General features: G+C 41.1%; 1 protein-coding gene across 5 annotated transcripts in view; it reads right to left on the reverse strand.

Annotated features, from left to right (window-relative positions):
- Nucleotides 1–24,888, reverse strand: part of APP (amyloid beta precursor protein) — a 205,882-nt gene that overhangs the window by 99,477 nt on the left and 81,517 nt on the right. For all 5 annotated transcript variants that reach the window (XM_027680895.1, XM_027680894.1, XM_027680892.1 and 2 more), the window contains exons 4-5: nt 6,425–6,537; nt 4,770–4,963 (exon numbers count right to left, since the gene is read on the reverse strand). In XM_027680895.1, the coding sequence (XP_027536696.1) occupies nt 4,770–4,963; nt 6,425–6,537 (307 nt within the window). The remainder of the gene's footprint in view (nt 1–4,769; nt 4,964–6,424; nt 6,538–24,888) is intronic.

Raw genomic sequence — 24,888 nt, forward strand, 5'->3', positions numbered from 1 at the left:
ATGGAGAGATGAGCAGGGGAAAAAGAAGGGTGTGAGGAACACAGGGAGATGTAATGGGGAGAAACAGGGCAAGAGGGTTTTGTGTTTTGAACAGTCCTTTTCAATGAACACCATGAGCATAGAGAACACTGTAGTTTGTAGCATTTACTTGCTTTCACCTGCATTCACAACTGAAGCATCAACATCCTTCAGGCTCTGGCCTGCAAAGACCCAAACAAAGGGAATTAAGCAGGAGCTAGTCAAAATAACACCTGCAAAAAAACCAGACAATTTTCCAAGTATATAAATGACTAAAGCCCATTAAATTTGACTTTTAAAATTTTTACACAAACTCTTGTATGCTATTAAATGTACTTGCTTATGTATCACTCTTTAGACATCTAGGCATTTTTCATAAACTCGTGCCACAGGCAGACATCCCAATTGCCTGTCTGCCTACCTTCTGTCAAGGCAGCAGCGTGACATACCATGAGGAGTCGGTGAGTTGTGGCCAATTTAAACACACCATGTGACTGCCTGATTTAATGACAGCACTCCAGGGAGTTCAGACTGTAACTAATTAGATGTTGAGGTCAACTTGCAGCCATTTCTGAAGGGAAGACACGGGGTAAATCTTTGTAACACTTAAGTCATAGATAAATATGTAAAAAGAGCTAGAAAGCAAAAGAAATGAAATACACACTTCCTCCATGTCAAGTGAGGATTTTCTAACAATTTACTCAGCAAACCAATTCTTTTGGGCCCCCGTGACTCCTCTTTCCCATGGAAATACACCACTAAAAAAACTGACCAGTTTCAAATGCCTTTCAGGATTTCTTAGATTAGAGGTAATTAAGAAAAAAGATACCACTGACAAAAAAACCCCCACAAAGCTCTTCAAGGAGTCAAAAAGATACATCACTTTAACTACTTTTTTGCAGCATCTGGGAGATAAGCACTCATCCTTAAGCTCAGTCTAGTACAGGGTTGCAAAATCAGAGAACAACATGATTATTATACTATATAGAAATTTTTTTTTAGTTTTGTTCACAGATGCCTAATTATCAGCACAAAGTGGACTGCATCCTTTTGGATTATTTATTGTAGTAAAAAAAACAACCGTATTAACTGTGCTAATGGAAAGTATGAACAAACCATAAAACTTAGCTTGGCAGAAGTTTATGAGAAACTGTAAACCAAATCATTATAAAATACAGCACTCCCTATAAATGCAACATTTACAACACTACCCCATCATTACATCAGCCTTTTACACTTCTTATACACTGAACAAACAAAATTAATTTGCCCTAAACTGCTGAGGAGAAAAGAATGAGAAATTAAATCTCCTACTTTGGACCTTGAAAATACATTTAAATGGTCTGGAAAAATGAGACTTGGCTGATGTTAAGGCACTACCTTCTGCTCCTGAGCTACGGGATGTAAAGAAAAGCTCTCCATAGAACTCTCAACAGTGAGACTCATAGTTCCTCAGCTTGAAAGAAGTGCCATGCTGTGAAAGAAGGAAAATGGCAGCAGACTGTTTTCCCGGTGGGAAGGAAAGCCTGGGAGGTTTTCATACACTGACAGAAAGATGAGCAGAGGCAAATATGAGGCAGACGTAGACAGAGAAAACCTGGAAGTTTCCAGCTTGGCCGTCGCTCCTGAAGATGTTTAACCTTGAACATCAAGAACACCAAAGCTTCCAGCAAGTGCCCAGGTACAGGCAAGAGGGCCACCAGGCTGTGCTGAGGCTCAAGGGCAGCCAGAGCTTGCAGGTCACCTGACTGAGCTGTAGCTATGCAGAGAGAGCTCTGCAGCTATATGGAAAGCCAACACCTGCATCTGGCTGTCCGTCAGGCAGACTTCAAGGTAAATGTTAATTAAAGGTGTGGATAACTGCAAGGAACGCCACTGCTGACAAACGCTTTTACCTCTCAAGAGTTACAGACTATTTCAGGGTGAGCATGACACCACACAAATTCAAAAGCATGCGTGGATTCTGCCTCTTGGCTTCATGAACAAAATAGGGGTATAGATATATATCACCTGTCACCAAAATACACCCTCCCACTTGCCTCCAAGTCCTGCCAACAAGCCACATCCTTTTACATTCAGACCCAGGTGGTGGTCAAATGCTGGGGAGGAAGAACGTCCATCTATGACTGCACTGCTTTGCTTCTCCCTGCATAGAAGAAAACACCCTCGACAAAGCAAAAAAGAAAACAAAGTGCCCCAGGGACAACTGCTGGGGGTGAAAACACAACACAGTCTGAAAAAGTACATTTACAAAATGAATGGCTGCAATGTGCTTTCCTCTAAATATTCAGAATCATAAATGCAAATATTTTAAAATTTAGATCTGAATAGCTTGAGAAATAAAGTTACTTCAAAATATACCACCGACATTTGTTGGATTCTCCTTTGTCACAGAGTTTTGAGAAATGAGGATATAATAATCTGCTTTCCAGCTTGTCACCTCTAACTCAGACACGTCACCTTCACTTTGACTTGGGTGCTGAGTATTCATGTGGTATTGGCAACTAATTTCAGCCATAAACAATGACTTATGGGAAGAAACGGGTAAAATAAGCCAACCCAGTAACTGCTGCAACACGAATGATGCGGAATTCCTGCCTCAAACTTGTGACAGAGCAACAGCATGGAATCCTTCTCCTGAAGAACCAGCTTCTGATTTTCGTGTCTTTGCATGAACGTAAGCGTTTCCAGTACTTGTAGCAGTGACCACCAAAACGACAGGCAGAGCAAACACACAAATCCCCCAGAATGAGCCACCCATAGAAGGCACAGCAGCTATCCCACATAGGGTATGTTAAAGCACTTATCCCACATGCTGGGTGTGTCACAGGCTGTCAACTGGAAGACACCAACAACCTGTGCTCAGTTGACCTGACCCAAGGAAAAGCTACCACAGTTCCTGAGAGAGGAAAATACTTCAATGGATACAAAATTTGAATTACCACCCACTGCTGCATAAGAAATTAAATTTTTTTTATATGACTAAATTTCAGGAGTATTTCTGGCTCCAATGCACACAATTTAAATGTAGTTGGGAAGCTGAAGAGGCAGCAAGAAATGGAGTGAGTCAGTCTAAAAGAACTACCAGTTGCTTGGCTCTTCATCTGCAGATGAAGTACAAGTGCCCCATAAAATGATCTTTCATTTTCCTCTTGCAAGCATTTCTGTGGGAGGGGAGAAAATAAGTCACTATTTGCTTGGAACTTCAGAAATGGATTGAAATGCAATTACAGCTCCCATTCCTAGAGGATACAAAATTTATGAAGTTATTCTTGAACTCATCTCTTCAGATATTAAACTACTTTATGAGGAACAAAATGGACTAGAATAGTAAATTAAATGTTCAGTGACAAACACAAAAAAAGACAGAAAGAAATGGGATATCTGTCTTGAAAACAGAAGTACTCTATATATACCCCCGTGAGCTCTCTTATTTAAAGTAATTTTTGAATCTTTGATCATATACATGAAAGAAAAGATTTCTATGTCCTTTATATAGAGTTGTATAGATAATCAATATAAGTTACCTACATAACACAGGAAATAGGTCTATAAGATAGATCTATGTATCCATATTCCATGAAAAAAGCAAATGTCCCAGTTGGAACAAGGTCTATACTCACTTCTTATTTTAAGAGAACATCTAAACATCCAATCAAAATCTAAATGAAATATACAAAAATGGCACAGCAACAGTCCAAAGGCTGCTCTACAAATACTGCAGAAAGGGTTATAAATATTGACACTGACAGAGGTTAGAGGTACAAATCAGGAGAAAGCTCAAGATGGAATATGCAAAATTTCAAGATGGAATCCATCTTGGATCAAAATGCAATCTGTAAAGTTTGATGCTTGTTTTATCAAACGGTCCTGACCACTCACTACTGTTTATGACAGAAAATCAGAAATTACCATGGAGAAATATTTATTTTAAACTTGTTCCTTTATTCACCAAGGACTCTTCTCCACAAGACTTACTAATGCTTTGTCACAAAAGACTTAGATGCCCACCATGACATGGTGTCTAATTATTCTAGGTTGTAATGCCATCTCATCTCACCAAATTATGGCAATAATGGCAGAAACACTGCATTAGCACAGTCCTAAGTGATGAAAGCCTGGGGAGCACAAACAGAATTTGCACACAGCCCTTAGTTTTATGAAGAAAGCAATTTTGGAGAGTTATGTGCACAGGGGACGTGCAGGATAAAGACAAGTTTGGCATCTTCCCATCTACAACTGCCTTGCAAAGGAAACCTCCATGCTCCACCTTAACAGCAGCGTGTTAACGACTCTGTCAAAGGCTAGATATTGAAACACATTTTCTTTTAGATCCTGTTTAGAAACTAATTGTCAGCAGAAAAGTATTCTTACAGTAATAACACCTATTACGAATGAAAACATTTCAAAACTTTCACTAGTTATGTTGGCTGATTACCTGCTGCAGGACCCCAGACTGCACATGAAGCATCTTAAGGGTACACTATTTATCATTAGTTGTCCAAAAGTATGTATTTAAGCATTTTTGTTATAAATACGGCAATACTTCTCACTGAAGAAATTACAAAGGTATCAAAAAGTGATATTTTAACAATAAGCTTTTCTGTAGAAAGAAAAAATAGCTGAGTAGAACAGGCACAAGTTCACGTATACAGAGCAGTGACTCTTCCACACTGAGGTCTTTTAGACAGATTTTTGGCATCTTTAATATGATGCTCATAACAAGTTGAAGGGTGCAAAGTCACTCTTACCTTCCATCTGCATAGTCTGCATCTGCACCTCCCCACCAGACGTCTGAATCATCATCTTCGGCATCAGCTGAATCAAGATTGTCGCTTTCCTCTGCTAAAGGGCAGCAGACAAACTCCACACCACGGAACTTGTCTATCCCACAGGGCAGCAGCATACCATAGTCGTGCAGATTCATGCTCTTCTCACTACAGGACTGCAGAAAAGAGAAAAAAGGAAGAGCAACAATATTGTCACGGAGGAAGAGAGAAAAAACTGTCACAGACCTTGAGAAAACATGCCTTAGGAAGTCAAAGCTGGTGAACTGCACAATCCCTGAATTTTGAAATGCAATTTCAAAGGTCATGTGTGCATTCCCTGCCTGACTGTAGGTAGGTCCTTGGCTCTGTCCACAAAACTGCTGTAAGCAAAAAGCTCTCCTTTCAGTTTTTCCCAGTACAGAAAAACTTGTCTTCTCTCATATACATGACAACTCCATATCCTCTTGTCTAAAACGCTCACAGGCTCTGCCTCATAAACAGCAAACTTGAAGACAGAACAGTAATTTGATGTATTAATCCCAGTCCTGATGCACTAGTGCTATTGAAGAGTTCACTGCAGGACAGATTAATATTTGAAATACCTGTCACACTGGAAACACACTGTATCTGGTCTGATACCTCTGCTAGAAAATTTCCTCCTAGCCTTGTCTGGAAAACAGTCATGCAAAATTATACCTTAAAGATACAGTGATGTAGGACAGAAAGATAAAAGTGATGTATGACAGGTGAAAAAAGGAAAATAGTTCAGTGGTGCACAGTGTTCTTCTTCTAGGCTATTGCCATTCCAAGTTTGTGAGTAGTTAAAATGAACTAGAATTCCCCTGTGTGAAGGTTGGTGCCTTAAATGCTTCATTTAAGTATGATTCAAGCAAAAACTGAAAATCTGAGAAGCTGCTGAGCACATTTCAAATTTCATCTCCAGAAGGTGGGATAACATACAAACTAAGAGGTTCCAAACAAAATAGCAGCCAGAAATCTTCTTGGAAGCTCATCTCGGCTTTTACTCCTAAAACCTCTCTACATAGGGAAAAGATGTCCAAGACACATTAGCAATTGTAATATTAAGTTTATTTCTGTTTTCAGTAAAGCGTTGGTAAATTGTAAAAACTCTGTGCCTGACTGCAAAATGTGTTTGGCTAGTCTTAGTTCTTATCAGCTCTCCTACCCTTCTCTGCTGAATTTCATACAGTGCACTCTCTGAGGCCTCTTTAATTTCTGTGGGCACCTGGCATACCAATATCCACAATAAATAATGGATAATATCCATCCAGGATGATGATTAAAGGCAAAGTCTAGGCATTTAGTTCCAAAGCAGCACTAACACAGGAAGCTAGAGGAGGCAGAAAACACAGTGGGTGTGGGAGTGGATGTGAGGAAGAAAGCAGTGCTATGAAACAGGGTCATTGTTCAAAGGTCAGTGGTAAGTATCCAGTCATGGACTCTGATGTGCTCAGATTCCCATTTCCTCCCTTACAAAGCAGAACAAAATGCCATTCACCCAAACCTTCGGAATACTGCTCTTTGTTTTCCATGCTGCTGCTATATTTAAAGTCATGCTCAGAAGAGTGACACAGCTTTAAAGAAGGAAGGCAGGAAATTTTAAGACATGAATATACCTCTTTAGCAACAGTATGCCAGTGCAGGTGAGTTTCACACACATCCATCCTTTCCTGGTGAAGGAACTTGCACTTGTCTGGCACCAGAAGGGCATCACTCACAAACTCGCCCACTGAAAGGGAAAAACAAAAAGGAAAAAAAATACAAAAAATATTAATTTTGCTTCCAGTACCTCACCCTGTTAAACCTCTATCTAGGCATAGAGCAGCTTTTGTGAATGAGTGGCAGGGTCTGTTTGCAGAGAAATGGTGCTTCCATTATGACCTTCTTCCAACTTGCCATTGGATAGTAGCTCCTGTCTTTGATGTCAGAAGTATTATGTTATGAAAACCTCAGTGTAATATTCTAACTTCCATATACCCTGGGTGAAACTTGCAGGACCCACTGCAGACATGTGTGGTGCAACACGAAGTCAGGGGATGGTGGATCAAGCTCCAAGAAGGGGACTAAAGGGGACAGGGAAGGACAACTACATTTTTCATCTGATTAGCAGAAGGGAGAGGGTGTGAAGTGTTCTGAAATACTTAAGTTTTTGCACACAAAACAAATCTGACACCAACAAATTGTTTCAAACAATTCAAGAGTATTTCTTGTGAACCACAACACTAAGAGCAACACATTCAGTTATTTTGTTGATGCAGCCTCTTCATTGCAACTTCATTTCATCAGCCAGATGAATTCAGGTTAGCCCAGAAGGCTGATAAGCAAGTAGAGCTCATCAGCCAGGGAACAATATGATTCATGATCACCAGAGTATCTGGTCAGGCTGAAGTGGGGAAAAAGGGCTCTTCACCAAGGACATAACTGACCAGACATTGTTCTGTCTTCAAAAGTAGAACAAAAATATACATACTCATGAAATGAAGGATGCTCACAAATAAGAAGAAACGCAGATGGTAAGTAATATGATTTATTAGACTAAAATTACTGTAATTCTGTACAATTCTGGTTTTATAATTAAATTACCTCCAATCCCCCCAGGATACTTTTTAAGGAAGAAATTATAGAGTTCTTTCAAGAAGTCTATAACAGAACAGGCACTGGACTGCAAAAGCACATCACTCAGCTGGCACAAATCATCAGCTCCCTGAAGACCTGTAGTTGTAACCTCCAAAAAACTACAGCCTGTAGTATCGAGGTGGTCCACTGGTTGTAAGGATGTAATAAAAGGTTAATTAATCAAAATGAGATGACTACAAGTTTACTGTTCAGCAGAGGGTCATCTCAGGGAGCTGATGAAGTGGCCCTTGAGGTTTACAATTAAAAAGTCAGTTTCAAAACTAACTAACACCCAATGCATTGAGGGAGAAAGCAGAACTTAACAAATATATACCTTTGCCAATCACCCATAAGTGTATTTCATATTAAATTCCTTGCTGTATTTCAGTGCTTTTGATCTGAAGCCTTTAAAGTCAGTCAGTTTACAGGAACTAGTAACTAGTTTACTTAAGTCACTTAACTAGTGACTTAGCTAGTCACTTAACTAGGAAAAACAGATTTTTTTATTTTTACCTTCCCTAACATACTCTGATGTCTGCAAATTATTAACAGAAACGCTTCCTAGAGGTGTCCAAAATAAACTTGCAAAAAGAATGAGTTAGAACACTTCCTGGTAACCCAAAATACAAAATTTGCACCTCAGTTAACAGTCTCTGCTCTCAGTGGCATCACACACTAATCTTGCAGTGAAATTTGAATAAATTTGCAACTTTGTAGGGGACCAGCCTGTCACAAACCCGAAGTAACTCAGTCCATAAGTAACTGGCAATTGTTAATGCTTCAATTTAGTAAAGTACCTGAGCACTGGGCAAGCACAGGGTTGCTTTGCTGAAGACTCAAGAGCATGTTGACATTGATCTCCTACAACATGATGACTTAATGTAGAACTGCAGTTATACCTTCCCAGCTGTTCAAGCATGAAAAACATTCAAAGCAGTCTTTGGGCAAACATTTCTATAAAACAACAACAACAACAAAATCCTGTAGTGGGTTTTACTCCAGCAAACTCAATCTGATGCTTGTGTGTGAGCTTGTGCCATCTGTTCTCTGACACACATGGGTATGAGTCCAAATACAAACACACCTGATAACGTCTGCACAAAACTATTCCATTCCCTTTAAGAGCTTGTAATACAACTACAATACTGGGTGTATGAAGTTAGAAGGCAATTAATGGTATACCCCAGAGTGCTGTGCAGCCCTTCAGAAGGACCTCGACAGGTTGGAGTAGGTCACAGAACAACAGTCTGAAGTAAAACAAAGTAAAAGGTTCTGCACCTGGGGAATAATAACCCCAGGCACCGGGACAGGCTGGGGGCTCACCTGCTGGAAAACAGCTCTGTGGAGAAGGACCTAGAGGTCCTGGTGGACAACAGGCTGTCCATGGGCCAGCAGTGTGTCCTGGGGGCCAAGAAGGCCAGTGGGATCCTGGGGTGCATTAGGAAGGGCATTTTCAATAGGTCAGGGAGGTGATCCTGTCCCTCAGCCCTGGTGAGGCACATCTGGAGTGCTGTGTCCAGTTCTGGGCTCCTCAGCACAAGAGAGACATGGAGCTCATGGAGTGGGTCCAGAGGAGGCCACAAAGATGATGAGGGGACTGGAGCATCTCTCTGACAAGGGAAGGCTGAGGGAGCTGGGCCTGCTCAGCCTCGAGAAGAGATGACTGAGAGGAGATCTCATCAATGTCTGTCAGTATCTGAAGGTCAGGGCACGGACCAGGCTCTGCTCAGTGGTGCCGAGCAATGGGACAAGAGGCCACGGGCAGAAACTGATGCCCAGGAAGTTCCACCTGAACATGAGGAAGAACTTCTTTGCTGTGCAGTGATGGACACTGGAACAGATCACCCAGAGAGGGTGTGGAGTCTCCCTCTCTGTAGATATGCAAGAGCCATCTGGTTGCAATCCTGTGCCAAACTTACACATTCTGGGATTCTGTAAAAAGAAACAAATACAATGTATCCCTGAGTTACAGCCACCAAACAAAAGATGGAGAGCTGTATGTCCGAAGTTTTGGGCATTGCAACCAGGGCAGACATTGCAGTGTCATCACAAGTATCCATGAGTGTGCAATTAATAAGATAAAGCACACTAATATCCATGGGGAGAAGGATGGTTGTTCAATGTAACACTCCCTTATTACACAGAATTATAATAAATTAGGGTTGTGAAAATCTGGGCAATAGCAATCACCTGCAACTTTACATATGATTTCTATTGCCTTCAGTTCTATTTTTTATTACAAATAAAATTGAACTCTGTCCATTATTTAGATATACACAAAGCTCATGTTCTAGAAACTTTTTTCATTCCTTTCATGGTAATTACTACTGAATTTTAAGTGTAAAGCTCTGAACTTTTGTCCTATTTTTGTTGTTGCTCTTTTAAATAAATCAATGTTCAAGTAGCAGTTTGATGAAATAAACTGAATTCAACTGACAACTGCAACATTTATTTTGCCTGGGCTAGTCTAATAGAAACACAAATCCACCAGAAAGAAGCACTTCTAACACTTCTGTCTTGCAGGTAAGCTTCCTCTTGTATCACTCCAGTACATGTTTAACTTTCAATGCTGCTGAGTCATAAGACTTTGAGGATTCTTTGCTTTTTTGAACGAGTAACACGCACAATACACAGGGGAGACAAGCACACGAGAAGGGAGAGCAATCCCGCGCCTCCAAAGAGAGGGAGAAACGTGTACGGCTCTAAGAGTAAGGAAAAACTGTAATACTGCTTCTCTTTGCCAGGACACACCATGACTGAGAGCTGTGCATTAGTACACTGTTCTGACTGATGGAGAATTCCAGCCCAGTGCTGGCTGTAATTGCTACTACCAGGTGCTGGGATTGCAAAATTCAACTCCAGCATTATTTTTATTTCCAGCACAGCAACATCCTGATTTGTACCACACCAGGCTGTCCTAAACACCCTGCCTGCAACACTCAAGTTCCATGAGCATTTCCCCAGGCAGCAGCATTGCCTTAAAACCCTCCCTTGGGCCTGAGCTGCCCCTTTGTTCTCACCAGCACCTCGTCCCTGCTCCCCCTCCACCTATCCAGTGAGCCATAGCCAAACCCTGACCACACCACTCAAAGTGGGGCTTGCAAAATCCACACCACAGAGGGTTGGAATCATTACCACCACCAGCACTACCTCTGCCTCATATTTATCCCTGTTTTCCAGTACTTCTCTGCCTTCTTCAGCACCTCTTGTATTTTGATTACAGCTGGAAATCTGTGCTCTGCAGAGGCACTCTAATAATAAACCATGATGGCACCATTTGTCTGCTGATCATAAATCACTAAACTCCCTCAAGTGATCCAACACACCAATAAAACAGCTACTTGAGTTCCAGTAGCTGCTTACCCACTCTTGCAGGGAAGGGCTGGACAAAACCAGACCCTGCTGGCTTGTGAGTTTCTGGCCATCTGGAGAAAACAGCCCTAAAGGAGAATTCTGAGTAGAGGTCATGTTACCACATTAAAAGCCACCACCCTGTGTCTACCCCTCATTTAGCTGAAGGCCAAGAATCTGCTGCAAAGCAAGTTGCTTCTTGCCAACTCAAACCCCCACAAGGTCAGTAATCCCCCTCTTAATACATAGTTCTCCACTATGTTTGTTGCAGAGTTCTTCAGACTGCCCCACCTTGGTGTATCACACATCATTCAACAACAATAAAATTAATAATTTTATTTTGGTCAAGGACATCCTATCCTCTGAAAAATACTCTTGGAACAACAACAGATTTTTTGCTGTAAGACCAGAAGTTCTGGCCCAGAAATTTCATTTTTCAACACAGCAAATACTAAGAAAAGCATTAAGAATCAACCTATAATAAAAGAATTAGGATTATAGTGAAGGCAATCATTCACACATTCTTTTAAAACTTCTCTAGGAAGAAAAAAGCTCAGCAAGTGGGCATGCTCATAACAAGATGACTGCCCTAGCTGGTTAATGGAAGATATCAGGGCAAAGTAATTAAAAATAAAAATACTGAGTGAGACATGGTCCTGATCAGCAGATTTTCCAGCCACTGCACAAAGTAGATGGGACGTGAGCATCCATCCAACATTGCACAGGAAGAAAACAAAGATAAGGTGATAAAGGTAACAAAACAAAATCCGTGACAAAACCAAACACCTGCTAGCAGATGGCTCCAAACCGAAAAATAAGCATGTTCAAATTACATTCAGAGGAGTACTTTCACACAGAGCACGAGGAGGCAGCACACATGCTGAGGCTCTAGGGCTCAAGGCTTCATTTCAGTGTCACGGATGAGAACAAGGGCCTCGCTTAAACAAATTTACAAGCTCAAGTGCCTGCACAGTACATATTTGAGAACACTCAGAGAAATGTGTCATTTCCCTATGAGTTTGCACTGATTATCCAGAGCCACCACATACTTTGTATGAGCACCAAAGAACCCTGCATCTTTCCCTGTCCTACTGCCACGAGGCTTTGCACTGGCCTGCTCCCCTGGTGCAACACCTCTGCCAGCCCAGCCACATTTCTTTATCACTTATTATGCTACACATACACTGTTGCATCTATTTAAGCAGCCACGTAACTTTAGGTACTTTCATTAATTGCGATGCTTACCTAAGTCTTTATGTGTGATGCTTTCTCACTTGGCAATTAACAGTTAGCTACAATCTGCATCAGAGTGCAAGCCAAACACACCAGCCTCAACTGCAAAGCAGCAATGCTTTCTTGAAAATGCTTCTTCTTTTCTTCAGAAGTCCGGAAAAGCAGAGAGATGGGAAGCACCTTTAAGAATGTGTTTAATTTTTCAGTAAAACGGTTCAGTAAGCACAATTACCTAGCAATAAAATGAACCATAGTGCATTCGCTATATTAGAGACTGTACCTTCAGATGAAGAGGGAGAGGCTGTGTCTGTCAAAACCTGGTTTGAAGGAGAGTTTGCTGCAGTGCCAGCCCCCAGGGATGGATGCCTTCCCCGGCCCATGGCGAGGCTTTCCTTTGAACTTCAGCACAACACATGTTAAGCCACGCTATTAAACATCTTCAGTCGAGCTTGAAGGATTTTAACAGTCTATAGTAAACAAGGGATTTGCAGATTTCTTCAATTTCAAATCTAATTTTAAAATGGGAGCTAAAGGCCGCTCCCTAACACCTAATCATGAGCCAACAGGAAGGCAAGGTGGGGCTGGTAATATAAGACATCTGTGTCCCAGCAGCCTGAACCATGTATATTTTTCTGTTGAGTAACAACTCCTGCCCATAAAACTTCCTCCAAAAACAGCTCTGTAGGAAAACTGTTCCCACTCCACCATTTTATCTGTAATCTACTACATGAATTTCAGTTAGAGACCCTCAGCATTGCAGACAGACAGCAATGCAGAAATTCGAGGGCAGGAGCAAAAATGACAGCACGATCTGCACATCCACCTCTGGGGCACGAAGTGGGAACAGCTGCAGGTCTTCTGTCTTCCAGAGGCTCAGCCAAAACCAACAGTGACCCTGGACACTTCTCTGTATCATCCTTAAGTTTCAAAAAGTTATTTTCCATAGAGGTTTTTTATTATTTTTTGAGCAAAGCCATCCACTATGCTTTAAGCATCTGAAAGGCCAGTGGTTCTCCAACAGACATTTTCACAACATCAAAGCAAGTGTCTCTAGCTTTATTATTCTTTTCTGCTTCAAAAAAGTCCTTGAATGCTTCTGTATTCCTGCTTTCAACCAAACTTGAAAAGGTAAAGAGTACACCCACTAAAAAGTGGTTTATTTTTCTCTTATTTAGTAGGCATAGCAACAAATACACTCTGATGCAATATCTCTCAAGTAAAACACCTTCACTATTCACAACATTTATCCATTTATTAGGCTACAAAAGGCAACAATTTGGGATGAGCAAAGCTCTACTATTAGACTAAAAACTGACTGGTAATTCTAGCTGTACTATACTTTAGTGTCCTGATGCTCCTACAACAGTGTTGAGAAATCATGACAATTAAGGTACGCTTCAGCAACAGTGGGATGGCACAAAACATACACTTGGGACACAAGACCAAGGTAAAAGAAAACCCCACTGTAATGGACTCATTGACATCTAAATATCCACACGTGCATCATAACGAGGAGCTCCAGTCTTGATATATCACATGTTCTACCGTGATTTTTGGCAAGTCCAAATACCTCATCCAAAATTCTGGAGTCAAAGGGCTAAAACCCTTTAGGTACAATCCATCAGAGTACACTTGTTCAGATTAAAATAATCAACTACATACAAAGAAATATACATGTAATTAATTCACATTATTATGCCTTCATTTTCATAGGGTGCCATACACTAAAAAGGGTTATTTCTCAAACCTTCTTCCTCCTTCCTCTAGCTCTTCCATCACAGACATAAGTGGAATTTCTGCTCACTTTGCCATTTTTTTGCCTGACTGAATATTCTGATAAAATTGTCTTCCTTCCCAGACAGAACACGAGGTCAGGTTTGATGCATTACACCAATAACAGATACATCTGTTTACATGCAAGAAGATTCAAATATGCATCATCACACACTCTGGCATATTTATACACAAAGCATATAAACATTCTTTAAAAGTCCGCAGTACCTCAACAGTTCATTGCAGCACTAAGTTCATTTACTTCTCTCCTGCTTTTTACTAGTCTCCCCAGTCTTCACATGAAATTTTTGCTGGGAGTTCATTAAGACGCCTTTTCTATCCCTCTCTTGCTCATTAATGCAACACAGAAGAGCTGTGCTAAAGCCCATTACCCCACCATCACGGGTGATGCCCCACGGTGGGATTCCTGCTCCTGTCCCACCTTCCCGAAAGGCCACAAAGTAAAAAAATACCCTTCCAGAAGCTGTTATCAGTGTGACCAGCAGCAAAGGTTACCCAAAAAAGGCTATCTGATGTGTTTCCCCTTCCATTTTCTTCCTCTAGGCACCAATCACTCACACTAGCAAACTTTCTTGGCCTGCATCACAAATCAAAATGTTGCCTCAGTCTATCAGGAAACAGGCCCAAAAGCAGTCTGCAAAATTCATTTGGGGAAGAAGAGAAATTTCAGGATTGAGTTGCTCTCCCTTCCAATTTCTCAGTGCACAGGTTACATCTGCAAAGCTTCTCCCACAAATGAGAGAGTATTTGTTGCAGACCTAGCCCCCTTCCCTCCTAATCATATGATCCTGCCTAATTTATTAGAATTAGTAAGTTAGAAAATAGCAGGAATAATGAAGTCTAAAGATGTCACTCTGGACAGCATGACTCCATCCTGCCTCAGTTACAAAGCTTCCATATGATTCTGCCCAAGTAAAACCCTTTTCTCCTCCTCCCACACTGTGCTTAATTGCTTATTGCTCCTTCCCCTGACTCCTCTGCAGCCCTAGCATAGAATCATAGAACCATAGAATCATCTGGGTTGGAAGGGACCTCTGAGATCATCAAGTTCAACCCTTGATCCACTACCACTGCGGTTACTGGACCATGGCACTAAGTGCCACATCCAGTCTCTTTTTAAATATCGCCAGGGATGGAGAATCCACCACTTCCCTGGGCAGCCCATTCCAATGTCTGATCACCCTCTCCGTAAAGAAATTCTTTCTAATATCTAACCTAAACCTCCCCTGGCACAACTTGAGACCATGCCCTCTTGTCTTGGTGAGAGTTACCTGGGAAAAGAGACCAACCCCCACCTGGCTACAACCTCCTTTCAGGGAGTTGCAGAGAGTGATGAGGTCTCCCCTGAGCCTCCTCTTCTCCAGGCTGAACAGCCCCAGCTCCCTCAGCCTCTCCTCATAGGACTTGTGCTCAAGTCCCTTCACCAGCCTAGTTGCCCTCCTCTGGACCTGCTCCAGGACTTCAATACAGCAGACTTTTCAGATCCACTTTTTACTTTTCACTCCATCATTGCAGCAGTCCTGTTTGACAAATCTGTTAAGAGGACCCGCTCAGCTGCTCTAAAGGGCTGGTGAATGCATTGGTGATGGAAGCATAGCTGCTTACAGTGGAAAAAAAGACTGTGAAGGATGCCACCTGTGGGTGCTTGCTGCAGGGTCATGGGTAGGGGTTTTTGGTGGTTTTTGGAGCAGAGGGGTTGATTTTATTGAGATTCCAGGTCCCATCCTAAACTGATAGCAGTATGTCTGACTAAAACAGGTCTTCTGCAGTGCTATAAAAAGAGCCAGCCCTGAAAAGCTGGAAGGTGCTGAAAGCCAAGGTAAGTTAGAAAGGACTGCTTGATCCTGCATACAGAATAACAGAAGGAATTACTGGGCTTCTCAAATGAGAAGACAGAATAACCGAAAAAATTACTGGAAATTGTTTGTTCTACAGAAAAGTCAGTAAAAGTCACATAAAGGAACAAGCCTGAAAAAAAAGCAGTACCAGAAAACTCTAAGGAACAGATTCTAAATGTGAAAGGCTTAATGAGACCATTTTGTGAAGATTTAATAAGATTTTGTCAAGATTCCCTCCAAGCAGAATTCTGGCCACAACCCAGTAGAAGAAAAAAAATTCAGGAGGAAAATAGGACAGTGGTACCTCCAAAGATAAAAGCATTTTTACTTTAAAAGAAGTATTTGCCCTCAGGGTTTGCCTACACAGTACTGCCTCAAAGATGCAGTTATATCCCTGCCATGACATGCCATTGCCATTCCTTTAGAAAAATATCCTGTCCCTGCATAGCTTTGTACAGCAAGGTGCAGTGAAAGAAACACAGAAATGTTGTTCCTCAAAGCACTGACCACCTCAGCCTGAAAAGAAGTGCAAGGGACACAAGAGATAAGCATAACCTGGCCATCCATGCCCCCCATGTTTTTCACTGTCATGAAAAACAAAACCTAAATGTTTTCTTCATAAATATTTCTTCTCCTTCTGACAGTTGAATTCTTTCGCTTCCACGCTCAAGTGCACACATCCCTGCCAAGTACTTACATGTAGGGAGCAGGAGTGCAAGGAATGGGAAACAAAAGGGAAAGAAAACCAAAATATTTCTGAACCCCCCCTCGCATGCTGAGGACTTCCCATTACCAGAAGGGCGCAGCAGAAAAAAATCCAAGTATTTGGGAATCCTCCTTTTACCAAGGTAAGATTCTTCTGGTCCTAATTTATTTTTTTTTTGTGACAGGGCTATAATACAGAGCAATTCTCCATCAACCAGGGTTTAAATCCACCAAAGGCCTTTTGTTCTCCACATCTACTTCTTTTCATAGTGCTTAGCTAACAAAAGCCATCATGGGGCGAGTCCCAAGGACCTCAGAGTCATTGGCTGCTGAGTCAAGCGGGTAAAACAAAGTATACCCATATGGACACCAAATGGTATTTGGGGAACTGGCTGGAACACAGGTTTTCTTCTAAGGAAGCACATTTTCCAAGAACCTCTGCACCAGAGGTCAAAAACACCCTCTGGACTGACTAACCCAGGAAGGCTCAAGAGGAGGAAATATGAATGTCATACCTATGGGTGCTGCATGTTCTTGGTAAAGGACAGCCTATTACCTCAAGAAAGGACCTATTTCATCCTCAGGACAAAGAATGGTCATCTGTACACCTCTAAAACAGTCTTTATACCAGAATCACGAGTCTAGTGCTGAGATACTGTTAAAAAAAAAATCAGGGATATTCAGAAAAAGCCTCAGGTGGGGTGAATTCTTTTGCTGAAACACATTCTTTTCATCATTTTCAGGCTCTTCCTTTATATAAAGTGGACTTTGATTTTTTTTCATATGCATCTCAAAATATTAATTGCCTCCTGTCTTATAGTCTTCTGACTTCTCAGAGATTCCCTTTATTCCCTGTACTCATAAGCTTAAGTTCTCTCCTATTTTTTCATGACTGATGACATCCTTCACCATTCTGCCAGGCAGGACACTAAATAGCAGAGAATGGCATGACTCAAGCACTAAACAAATACCAAAAAAGAATGCTGAGACAACTTGTGTGTGGAAAGCCAGCACAGGTTAAGAGCTCCTGGTTCCCACAGGAGGTGACAGACATGAGCAGAGCTGCACTGGATATCACTGGATCATGTTTCCCACCAACTGGTCCTCCAACTACTGTCCCTGACACTGTCAGGGAAGCTGCCTCTCCCATGCTCCAAATTTATGAGAAAAGCTAGAGACAGGTGTGTCTGGCAATCACAACATGGAAAAAATAACAGTAAGAAAAGCTAAGGAGGTGTGATCTCCTCATTTGATGACACAGGATCAACACAGGCAAAGCACTTCTTAATTTACAGGAGCTCTTTAGTTTCAGGTGTGAGTGCTGGACCTCTTCAGGGCTCTCTCCTGCACCATAATGGAGTAACTCAGTCAGCACTAGTGAGACATCAGATAAAGAGAAATCCCCCTTGTTTCGTTTGAACTGTTTTCAATTGGTATGTTAAAAATTATCTAAAGTATGCAAGTCATTAACCATTCCCAGACTTACTCAAAGCAACATTCACTCTTCTCTGTACTGTTTTTATGAAGTTGGTTTCCAAAAATGTCAAAAGAGAACAAAAGCCAGCCGCTTTTAAAAAATAAAAACATCTCCAAGAACCTTTTCAGAAATTAACAAAATTGCATACCATGACTGGATAAAGATGACTGATACTGCAGGACCCATTTTAATGTTCTTCCTTATATTTAAATATAAATACCAAGCATCACTTAGTGGTATTTCTAAAGAGTGGATACATTTCAAGCCTTAAGGAATCTTGTGAGTCTTTTTTTTTCCCCAGTTGCCTTCAGGTTTTCACAAGCTATAATATGTCTGAATTTCCAAACAGATTATGCTTCATAAATGCTACCAAATGCAGAAATTTGAACACTGCAGCTATTAACATCACGTTCTGTGCGCTGGCTGAGCTGCACGAGGAGCTGCACGCTGGCTGTCAGTGTTCCTCCTCCCTCTCTCACAACAGACATGTTTGGCAGCAAGATCTGCAAACGCAAATCTCCAAGCAGTTAAAAATTTCGTGCCTCCCTGAAGTGGCTCTTAATGCATTTCACTATGTAAGATGTACCTGGAAAACGGGTTCTAAAACGGCAACAACATCCAGTAAGAAGTAATTGAATTAATTTAATACCCTATGTATTTGTAGTACTAACTTACTAAAGACACCGATCAAACGGAAAGATGGCATTAAAGATAAGATGCTTGGAAACAATTCAGTACAACTGGGACCAGTAATCCCTGTGCTTTGCATTATTATATGATGAGATGTTTCTCATGGGCAATTCTTGGTAATTGGAGTAAAGCATCTGGTATTAGGAGCGAAGCTAGAGAAGGCCCCACTAGTCACTGATGTGTAGGGGGAGTAATGACCATAAGCCCATAGATTGGTGCAAAGAATGAAACTGCTACAGACATTTAACATTTGGCCATCAAAAGCCATTTCAAACACCAGCATTCCAATGGGGAATATACCACTTTTTAAACAAGGAAATGTTAACTTCAGCAAGGTTTCAGTTTTATTAACCCAGCCACCCCTTCCTAAACACCTTCATAGGGCACGCTTCTTCATAAAAATTTGAATTCTTTTTACTTCGGGAGATATTTAATTCAGTTGTTGCTCTCCCTCTCTCTTTTCCGGCAAAGAACAGAAATCAGTATGAAATCAAGTTCAAGCAGTAAATGCTTCTGCAATACCATCTTGTGCAAAGGCTCTGATGAGTGAATAAGTAACTCCATAAGCAGCTGTTGAAATAAATAACTCCATAAGCAGCAGTTGAAGATCAACTTTGCAGAAATACAGATTGTTGATTATTAACACCCTGAGCAATCACTTCCTGTAACGCTGCTGAGAACTGAATGTTTTATTTGCCAAGATGAAACTTACTCTGAAATTGTTACCACTTGTGGGTGAAAGACCGCACCGTATTACCAGAGACATGGGAAAACAAGGAACCACTGTGAGGCTTTGCAAAGTCTACAGGTAACCAGATTAAAAATTACCTGACAAAATGTGATTTTGCTCTATAGAGAGCAGAGCCTTTACCCATCTGGCAGGAAGGATGGCAGCGTGGTCTGGCAGCTCAGCCTTGAGGACAGCTGGGATGGGACAGCTTGAGAGAAACAGAAGAGCCGACTCACACATGGCAACTCAAGGAAGCTAAAGCAGCAGACGAGTGGACTGAATGCAATGTCACGTTCTGCATTCAGCAAGCACCACTTTTTACAAATAAAATACAACTGATAAAACACTGGCATTTCTCCATGTAAGGATAATTCTGACCGGCCAGGTTTTTAAGTATTAAGGCAATAGAGAACTCCCTGAAACCTGTCTACAGCTACAACATACTGGTTTTCCAAAGAACACCTTCATGTTCAGAAGCTTCAAGTTGTTTGATTTATAAACCAGATTCAAATACAAGGTTCAAAGCAAAACCTGACTGATTTACATATCTTAGAGATTACAGAGTCTGAGGGAGTTTCCTGACGTGTGGAGAAAGGCAGAAGCTGCAACCATATAGAAAGAAAAATGATTCAGGAATTACAGGCCAGTCTGCCTCACTTCAGTTTCTGGGAAAATCATGAACCGAGTCCTACTGAAAGCCATTTCTGGGCACATGGAGATGATGATGATTAACAACAGCCAAAACAGATTTAACAATGGTAAATCGTGCTTGATTCACTTGACTTGCCTTCTAGGATGAAGTGGCAAGATTGTAAAAACAGAGCAATAGATACCATCTACCTTAACTTTAGCATCTCCCTCTCACAACATCTTTGTATCCAAGGTGGGATATGTTAGGGTTTGCATGGATGCACTCCTAGCTGGGTGAAAAACTGGCTGTGCTGTCGAGCTCAGAGGGTGCTGACTCATGGCTGTACTGTACTCATGGCCTTTACCTGGAAGGAAGGAACAAGTACAGCACCTCAGGGCTTCGTTTTGGCACTTGCTTTGTTTAATGTATCTGTCAGTGAGGAGAAGACAAGCTGGCTAATGAGGAAGACAGTACATTAGATTAGACAAATCATCTGCCTCACTAGGTATGCAAATTTTTTGGACACACTCCAGGTATGAGAAAATAGTTTTAAAAAAAAAAACAACAATGTAAATACAATTTCTGGCTTCTGTATCATGAAACACACTGACAGAGGAAAGCATGCAGGGTCCTGTTCACCAAAACAACTCTCCACGAACCATTTCAAGATTAAGATGTGAAAGTAGTGACTGCTACTAATGATGAGACTGAACTGCTCTGAGTAACTAACAGGCAAAAGCTCTGTATTATCACTAACCCTCCCATGAGGGCACCCAATAACCCACTAGTCAGTGTAACAGACTTTCTGCATTTGGTGAAAGTGTCAACAGTTTCTGTGAATGACCAATGCCATGTAAATATTGAATGTAAATATTTCTTCCTACAATAAACCCCCCATCTACTTTTTCATGAAACTGCTCCCCTCCACTTCTCATTGTAAGAATTAACTGGTAGATGTTCATATTTTATCAAGTGATTTAATTCCAACCTATTTTATTTTTTTCTCTTTGTTGTACATCAAGTCATTATGGACAAAAACCAAGTCAGGATTAACAACTAAGACCAAGTTTTATTGAGAACTGAATCCTGCCCTTAAAGATTAATATAAACAGTATGTTACTTGCAAATACTGAGGGGTATATAATAAAATAGTATTTGTTATTTGCACAGACTTTAAGCTCAGTAACACTGCCTAGTGTCTTAGTCTAATCTACAGTATTAGAATGAAGATTACTTTTTTCATTCAAATACATTGTATCACATCAACAGACAAAAAGAAGAGAGTAAATGGATTTTTGAGTAAGATGAGCAACAGTAAGAAGACATTAAACTCTACGAGAACAGTATCTATATCATATTGTAGGCTTACAGCACAGGTGACCAAATTAGACTGAATAAATCAAGACAAACCACTGGAATGGAACAGTTTCTAATGTATCTAAAGGGTTTGTAAAAGCTTATTTTTATAATGAAATCCTTTGCAGATTTCTGCCCCTGGTCAAAAGTGTGTAGCTGAACCATCACTGAAAAAAATTAATGGCAAAGCATCTGTCCCAAGTGTGTAAGACAACCCAAAAATGATACTAAAGAAATTCAAGTCAGTGCATTATGTATTTCTATGTACATGTTTGACGATGTGTATATAAAAGGATGAGCTGAAATGCATCTTATGAGTTCCCACACGGAGAGAACAGTAAGCTACCCAAAGTGGTTCATTAGCACTGCTCGGGAGAAGCCCAATTCCATTTGGATAGACACTGGGAAGGAGACAGGTTAATAAATGATCAGGAGCAAAAACTTTCAGAACAGAAGATGAAAACTGACATTACTCTGTGCAGTTCCTCTGATGTCGGCAGCAAGGCAGCATTGCAGATGCATCACTAGATGTGTTGGCAACTAGAAATGGAGAATAAACACAAAAAAGTGCTCCAGTGCAAGATCTGCTGGTGGTCCTGCCTCTTCCCTCAAGTATCTCTGCCCTAACTGCCCCGGAAGCCAATTTTGTCTCTCAATGCTCTTAAAAGTCCAGCAGAGGAGACACCTCATCAATAAACTCATAACATACACAGGCCAGGACTGACAGAACAGGACAGCAAGAGTTTTGCTTGCTTTTGAAGTCAAATTGCCAACAAGAAAGATGTCACCTAAATAGGATTTAATCATTCAGGTAAGAATTCTGTACAGACTGTCACAGTTAAAAATATATCTTTTTCTTAGATATATTGCCTGGACTCTACAGTCTAACCAAGGCTTCAAACCAGAGCTGCCTAGAGAGGTTCAAGGTGAGTCCCTCTCAGAGAGGTCCAGTGGAGCAGGAAAGGTGCTCAAGCATTTGCTGCAGCACAGCCCTTCTTGCTCAGAAAGAAATCTGAACCTGCCACATCAGACACAAGAGTCAATAATCTGATGTTCCAATTCAGCAAAACAAACATTTTCCTTTTAGCAGTATTTAAAAAAAAAAAAACGGCTTTGCCAAATGGGAGGCCAAATGAGTTCTTCAGCAGGTTTTCCCTAAAGATGTTATTTTACCCCATTTCCTCCTCAGCTACACCTGTCATGTGCTAAACAGAAATCCAGAGAGAATAATGGGAAATTCTACAGCAGAGAGACAGATAGAAAAGAAGGATAGTTCTAGGCAGTGTCACAAGAAGGTATCATCTACTGATACCCAACTTCTAGGAGGAGTGTTTGGGTGTGAATTATCCCACATCTCCTGGTGTGGCACACAGGCCAAAACACAGTGAAGACACCACTCAGGCTTTCTCTTGTGATGTGCAGTTGACAACAAGAGCATTTCTGGCCAATGAACAATCTCAGAGATACATTCCTTACAAGCCATACAGCTGGAAGAAGGGAGGGGGACAAACAGGGAGAGGTGGCACCTCAAAGCACTCTGGAGCCTCTGAAAGGCATCCTACCACATCTCCAATGTCCTTAACTAAACTAGCTGGCCTCAGCACCGTGCATGCTATTTTAGATCACATTTAAGAGCTTTACACCTGATAATGTACAAAATCCTGCTGGAAATTGGTTCTGTTGTAACAGACCAGATAACAGTAATTGTACACAGGCAATTGCTCACACATTATAAAAAAGGTATTAGTTTAACTTGAAATTACACCTTCTATTCTTATTAGAATTTAAAAGTTGCTCTTGAAACACCTTGACATTGGAGACATTTTGTAAATTGAGGGCAGTTACATAACCAAAAATTGAAATAAAACCTTACAGCTGCCTATCATTTTATAGTTTCACAAAAAGGAAAGGTGCATGAGACTTCAGTATTACTTCTTTATATGTCAGAATAACTTGGGGTATCACTGTCAGTTAGAAAAGGAGAACAAATGAACTACTAAAAAGGTTCTGGGTAGGCTACAGAAAAATGTTAGATTAAGATTCAATCAGATTTTAATCTAAAAACCTTGTTTCCCACACTAACTGACAACAAAGTGACATAGCAAAGTGTTTATTATTTACATGGTGGAGCAAGGGGGCATGTGGAGGGGCAGTTCACACTGTAACTAGATGGAAGTTTGACTTCAGGCCAAGATCTAAAACAGGAGAAGAATCGTGAAAGGTTTATCAGTTCAGTGCTCTACAACAACAATACAACAGTGATTTTGATTTACATGTGTTACGCTTGCTATTTTCAAAGTCAAGCCAATATTTCAGAGTATAAAACCCAAGAGAGCTAGAAATGTTTCACGGGTCACTGGTGAGCATGGGAGCTTGCATTTTCAATGAATTGTGAATACTGTAAGTGTGGGTTTAGATTGGTTTGGCCAACCCAGGCCAATGCTTCTCTCAGAAATGGGTTGTTCCATGATCTCCTCTTCCTCAGCTGCACCCCCCAGCCTGTTCTCCTGCCAGCATGACCACACCTGTGACCATGTCATCAGCAAGATGAGACACCCCCTTCTGAAACAAAATTTGGGGATTATTTGTCAGCTCAGCTCACACTTCACCAAAACTGCTTCCCAACTGATCTTTGCTAAACCAAGGCAAACTGAGCTGCAAGAGGAAGGTCGAAGGACAAGGCAGCAGAAGACAACCCCAAAATCCATCAACCTCTGAATGCATTCTCCACCTCTGCTCCAGCAAAGCTAGATGGCTACTGGCCTCCCTATGGTACTGAAGGCACCATCAGAGAGGGAAAGCCTGCCTAAAAGACTTCATTGTTTCATAAAGAAAAAGGACATAATTCAATTCAAGATCAGCCAGAAGTAACAAAAATTGCCTGGTACACAGGGAGCAGAACTGGAGGTCAATTACAGACCTTCTAAGGGATTTCAGTGTAAGAATGAAATATTCCTGAATGTTGCTCTCCAAAAACATGACACGCACAGAAAAGAAGTCCATAGTATGCAAAGCAAAGGAGTTTGCCTATCACTTATTTTTTACAGACTGAATAAACAAATACCAGAAAACAGGTAAAAGAAAACAACTCCAGCCATAGGCTCCTGTGCATGCTACTGATCATTTCTCATTCCTACTGTGAAATACAGGCTTTTCAGTCATAAGAAAGTGTGTCAGGGGAAGTTTAGGTTGGATATTAGGAAAAGGCTCTTCATCCAGAGGGTGGTTGGGTGCTGGACCAGGCTCCCCAGGGAAGTGGTCACAGCACCAAGCCTGACAGAGTTCAAGAAGCATTTGGACAATACTCTAAGGCACAGGGTGTTGTGACTCTTGGGGATGGTCCTGTGCAGGGCCAGGAGTTGGACTTGATGATTCTTGTGGGTCCTTTCCAACTCAGGATATTCTGTGATTCTAGGGCAGAGTGCTCCTGTGTTAAGTTACATAAAAATGGTAAGACAGATCTTTTCCCAAAGGGTCTGTAATCTCTGTTGGGTCGACTGGATCCAGACAGCTGTAGTCACAGGAGTTGATCATGAAGAGTCAATAATCATTCACAAGGAAAAGAATTACTTGACAAAATAACAGATATTCAGAAATTGCATCCTAGATAAAACTATAATAAAAAGGTATAAAACCACATCATATATAAGCCCAACTCA

The sequence above is a fragment of the Neopelma chrysocephalum genome, unplaced genomic scaffold, assembly GCF_003984885.1.
Source record: "Neopelma chrysocephalum unplaced genomic scaffold, ASM398488v2 Primary Assembly neopelma1_60, whole genome shotgun sequence".
NCBI lineage: Eukaryota > Metazoa > Chordata > Aves > Passeriformes > Pipridae > Neopelma > Neopelma chrysocephalum.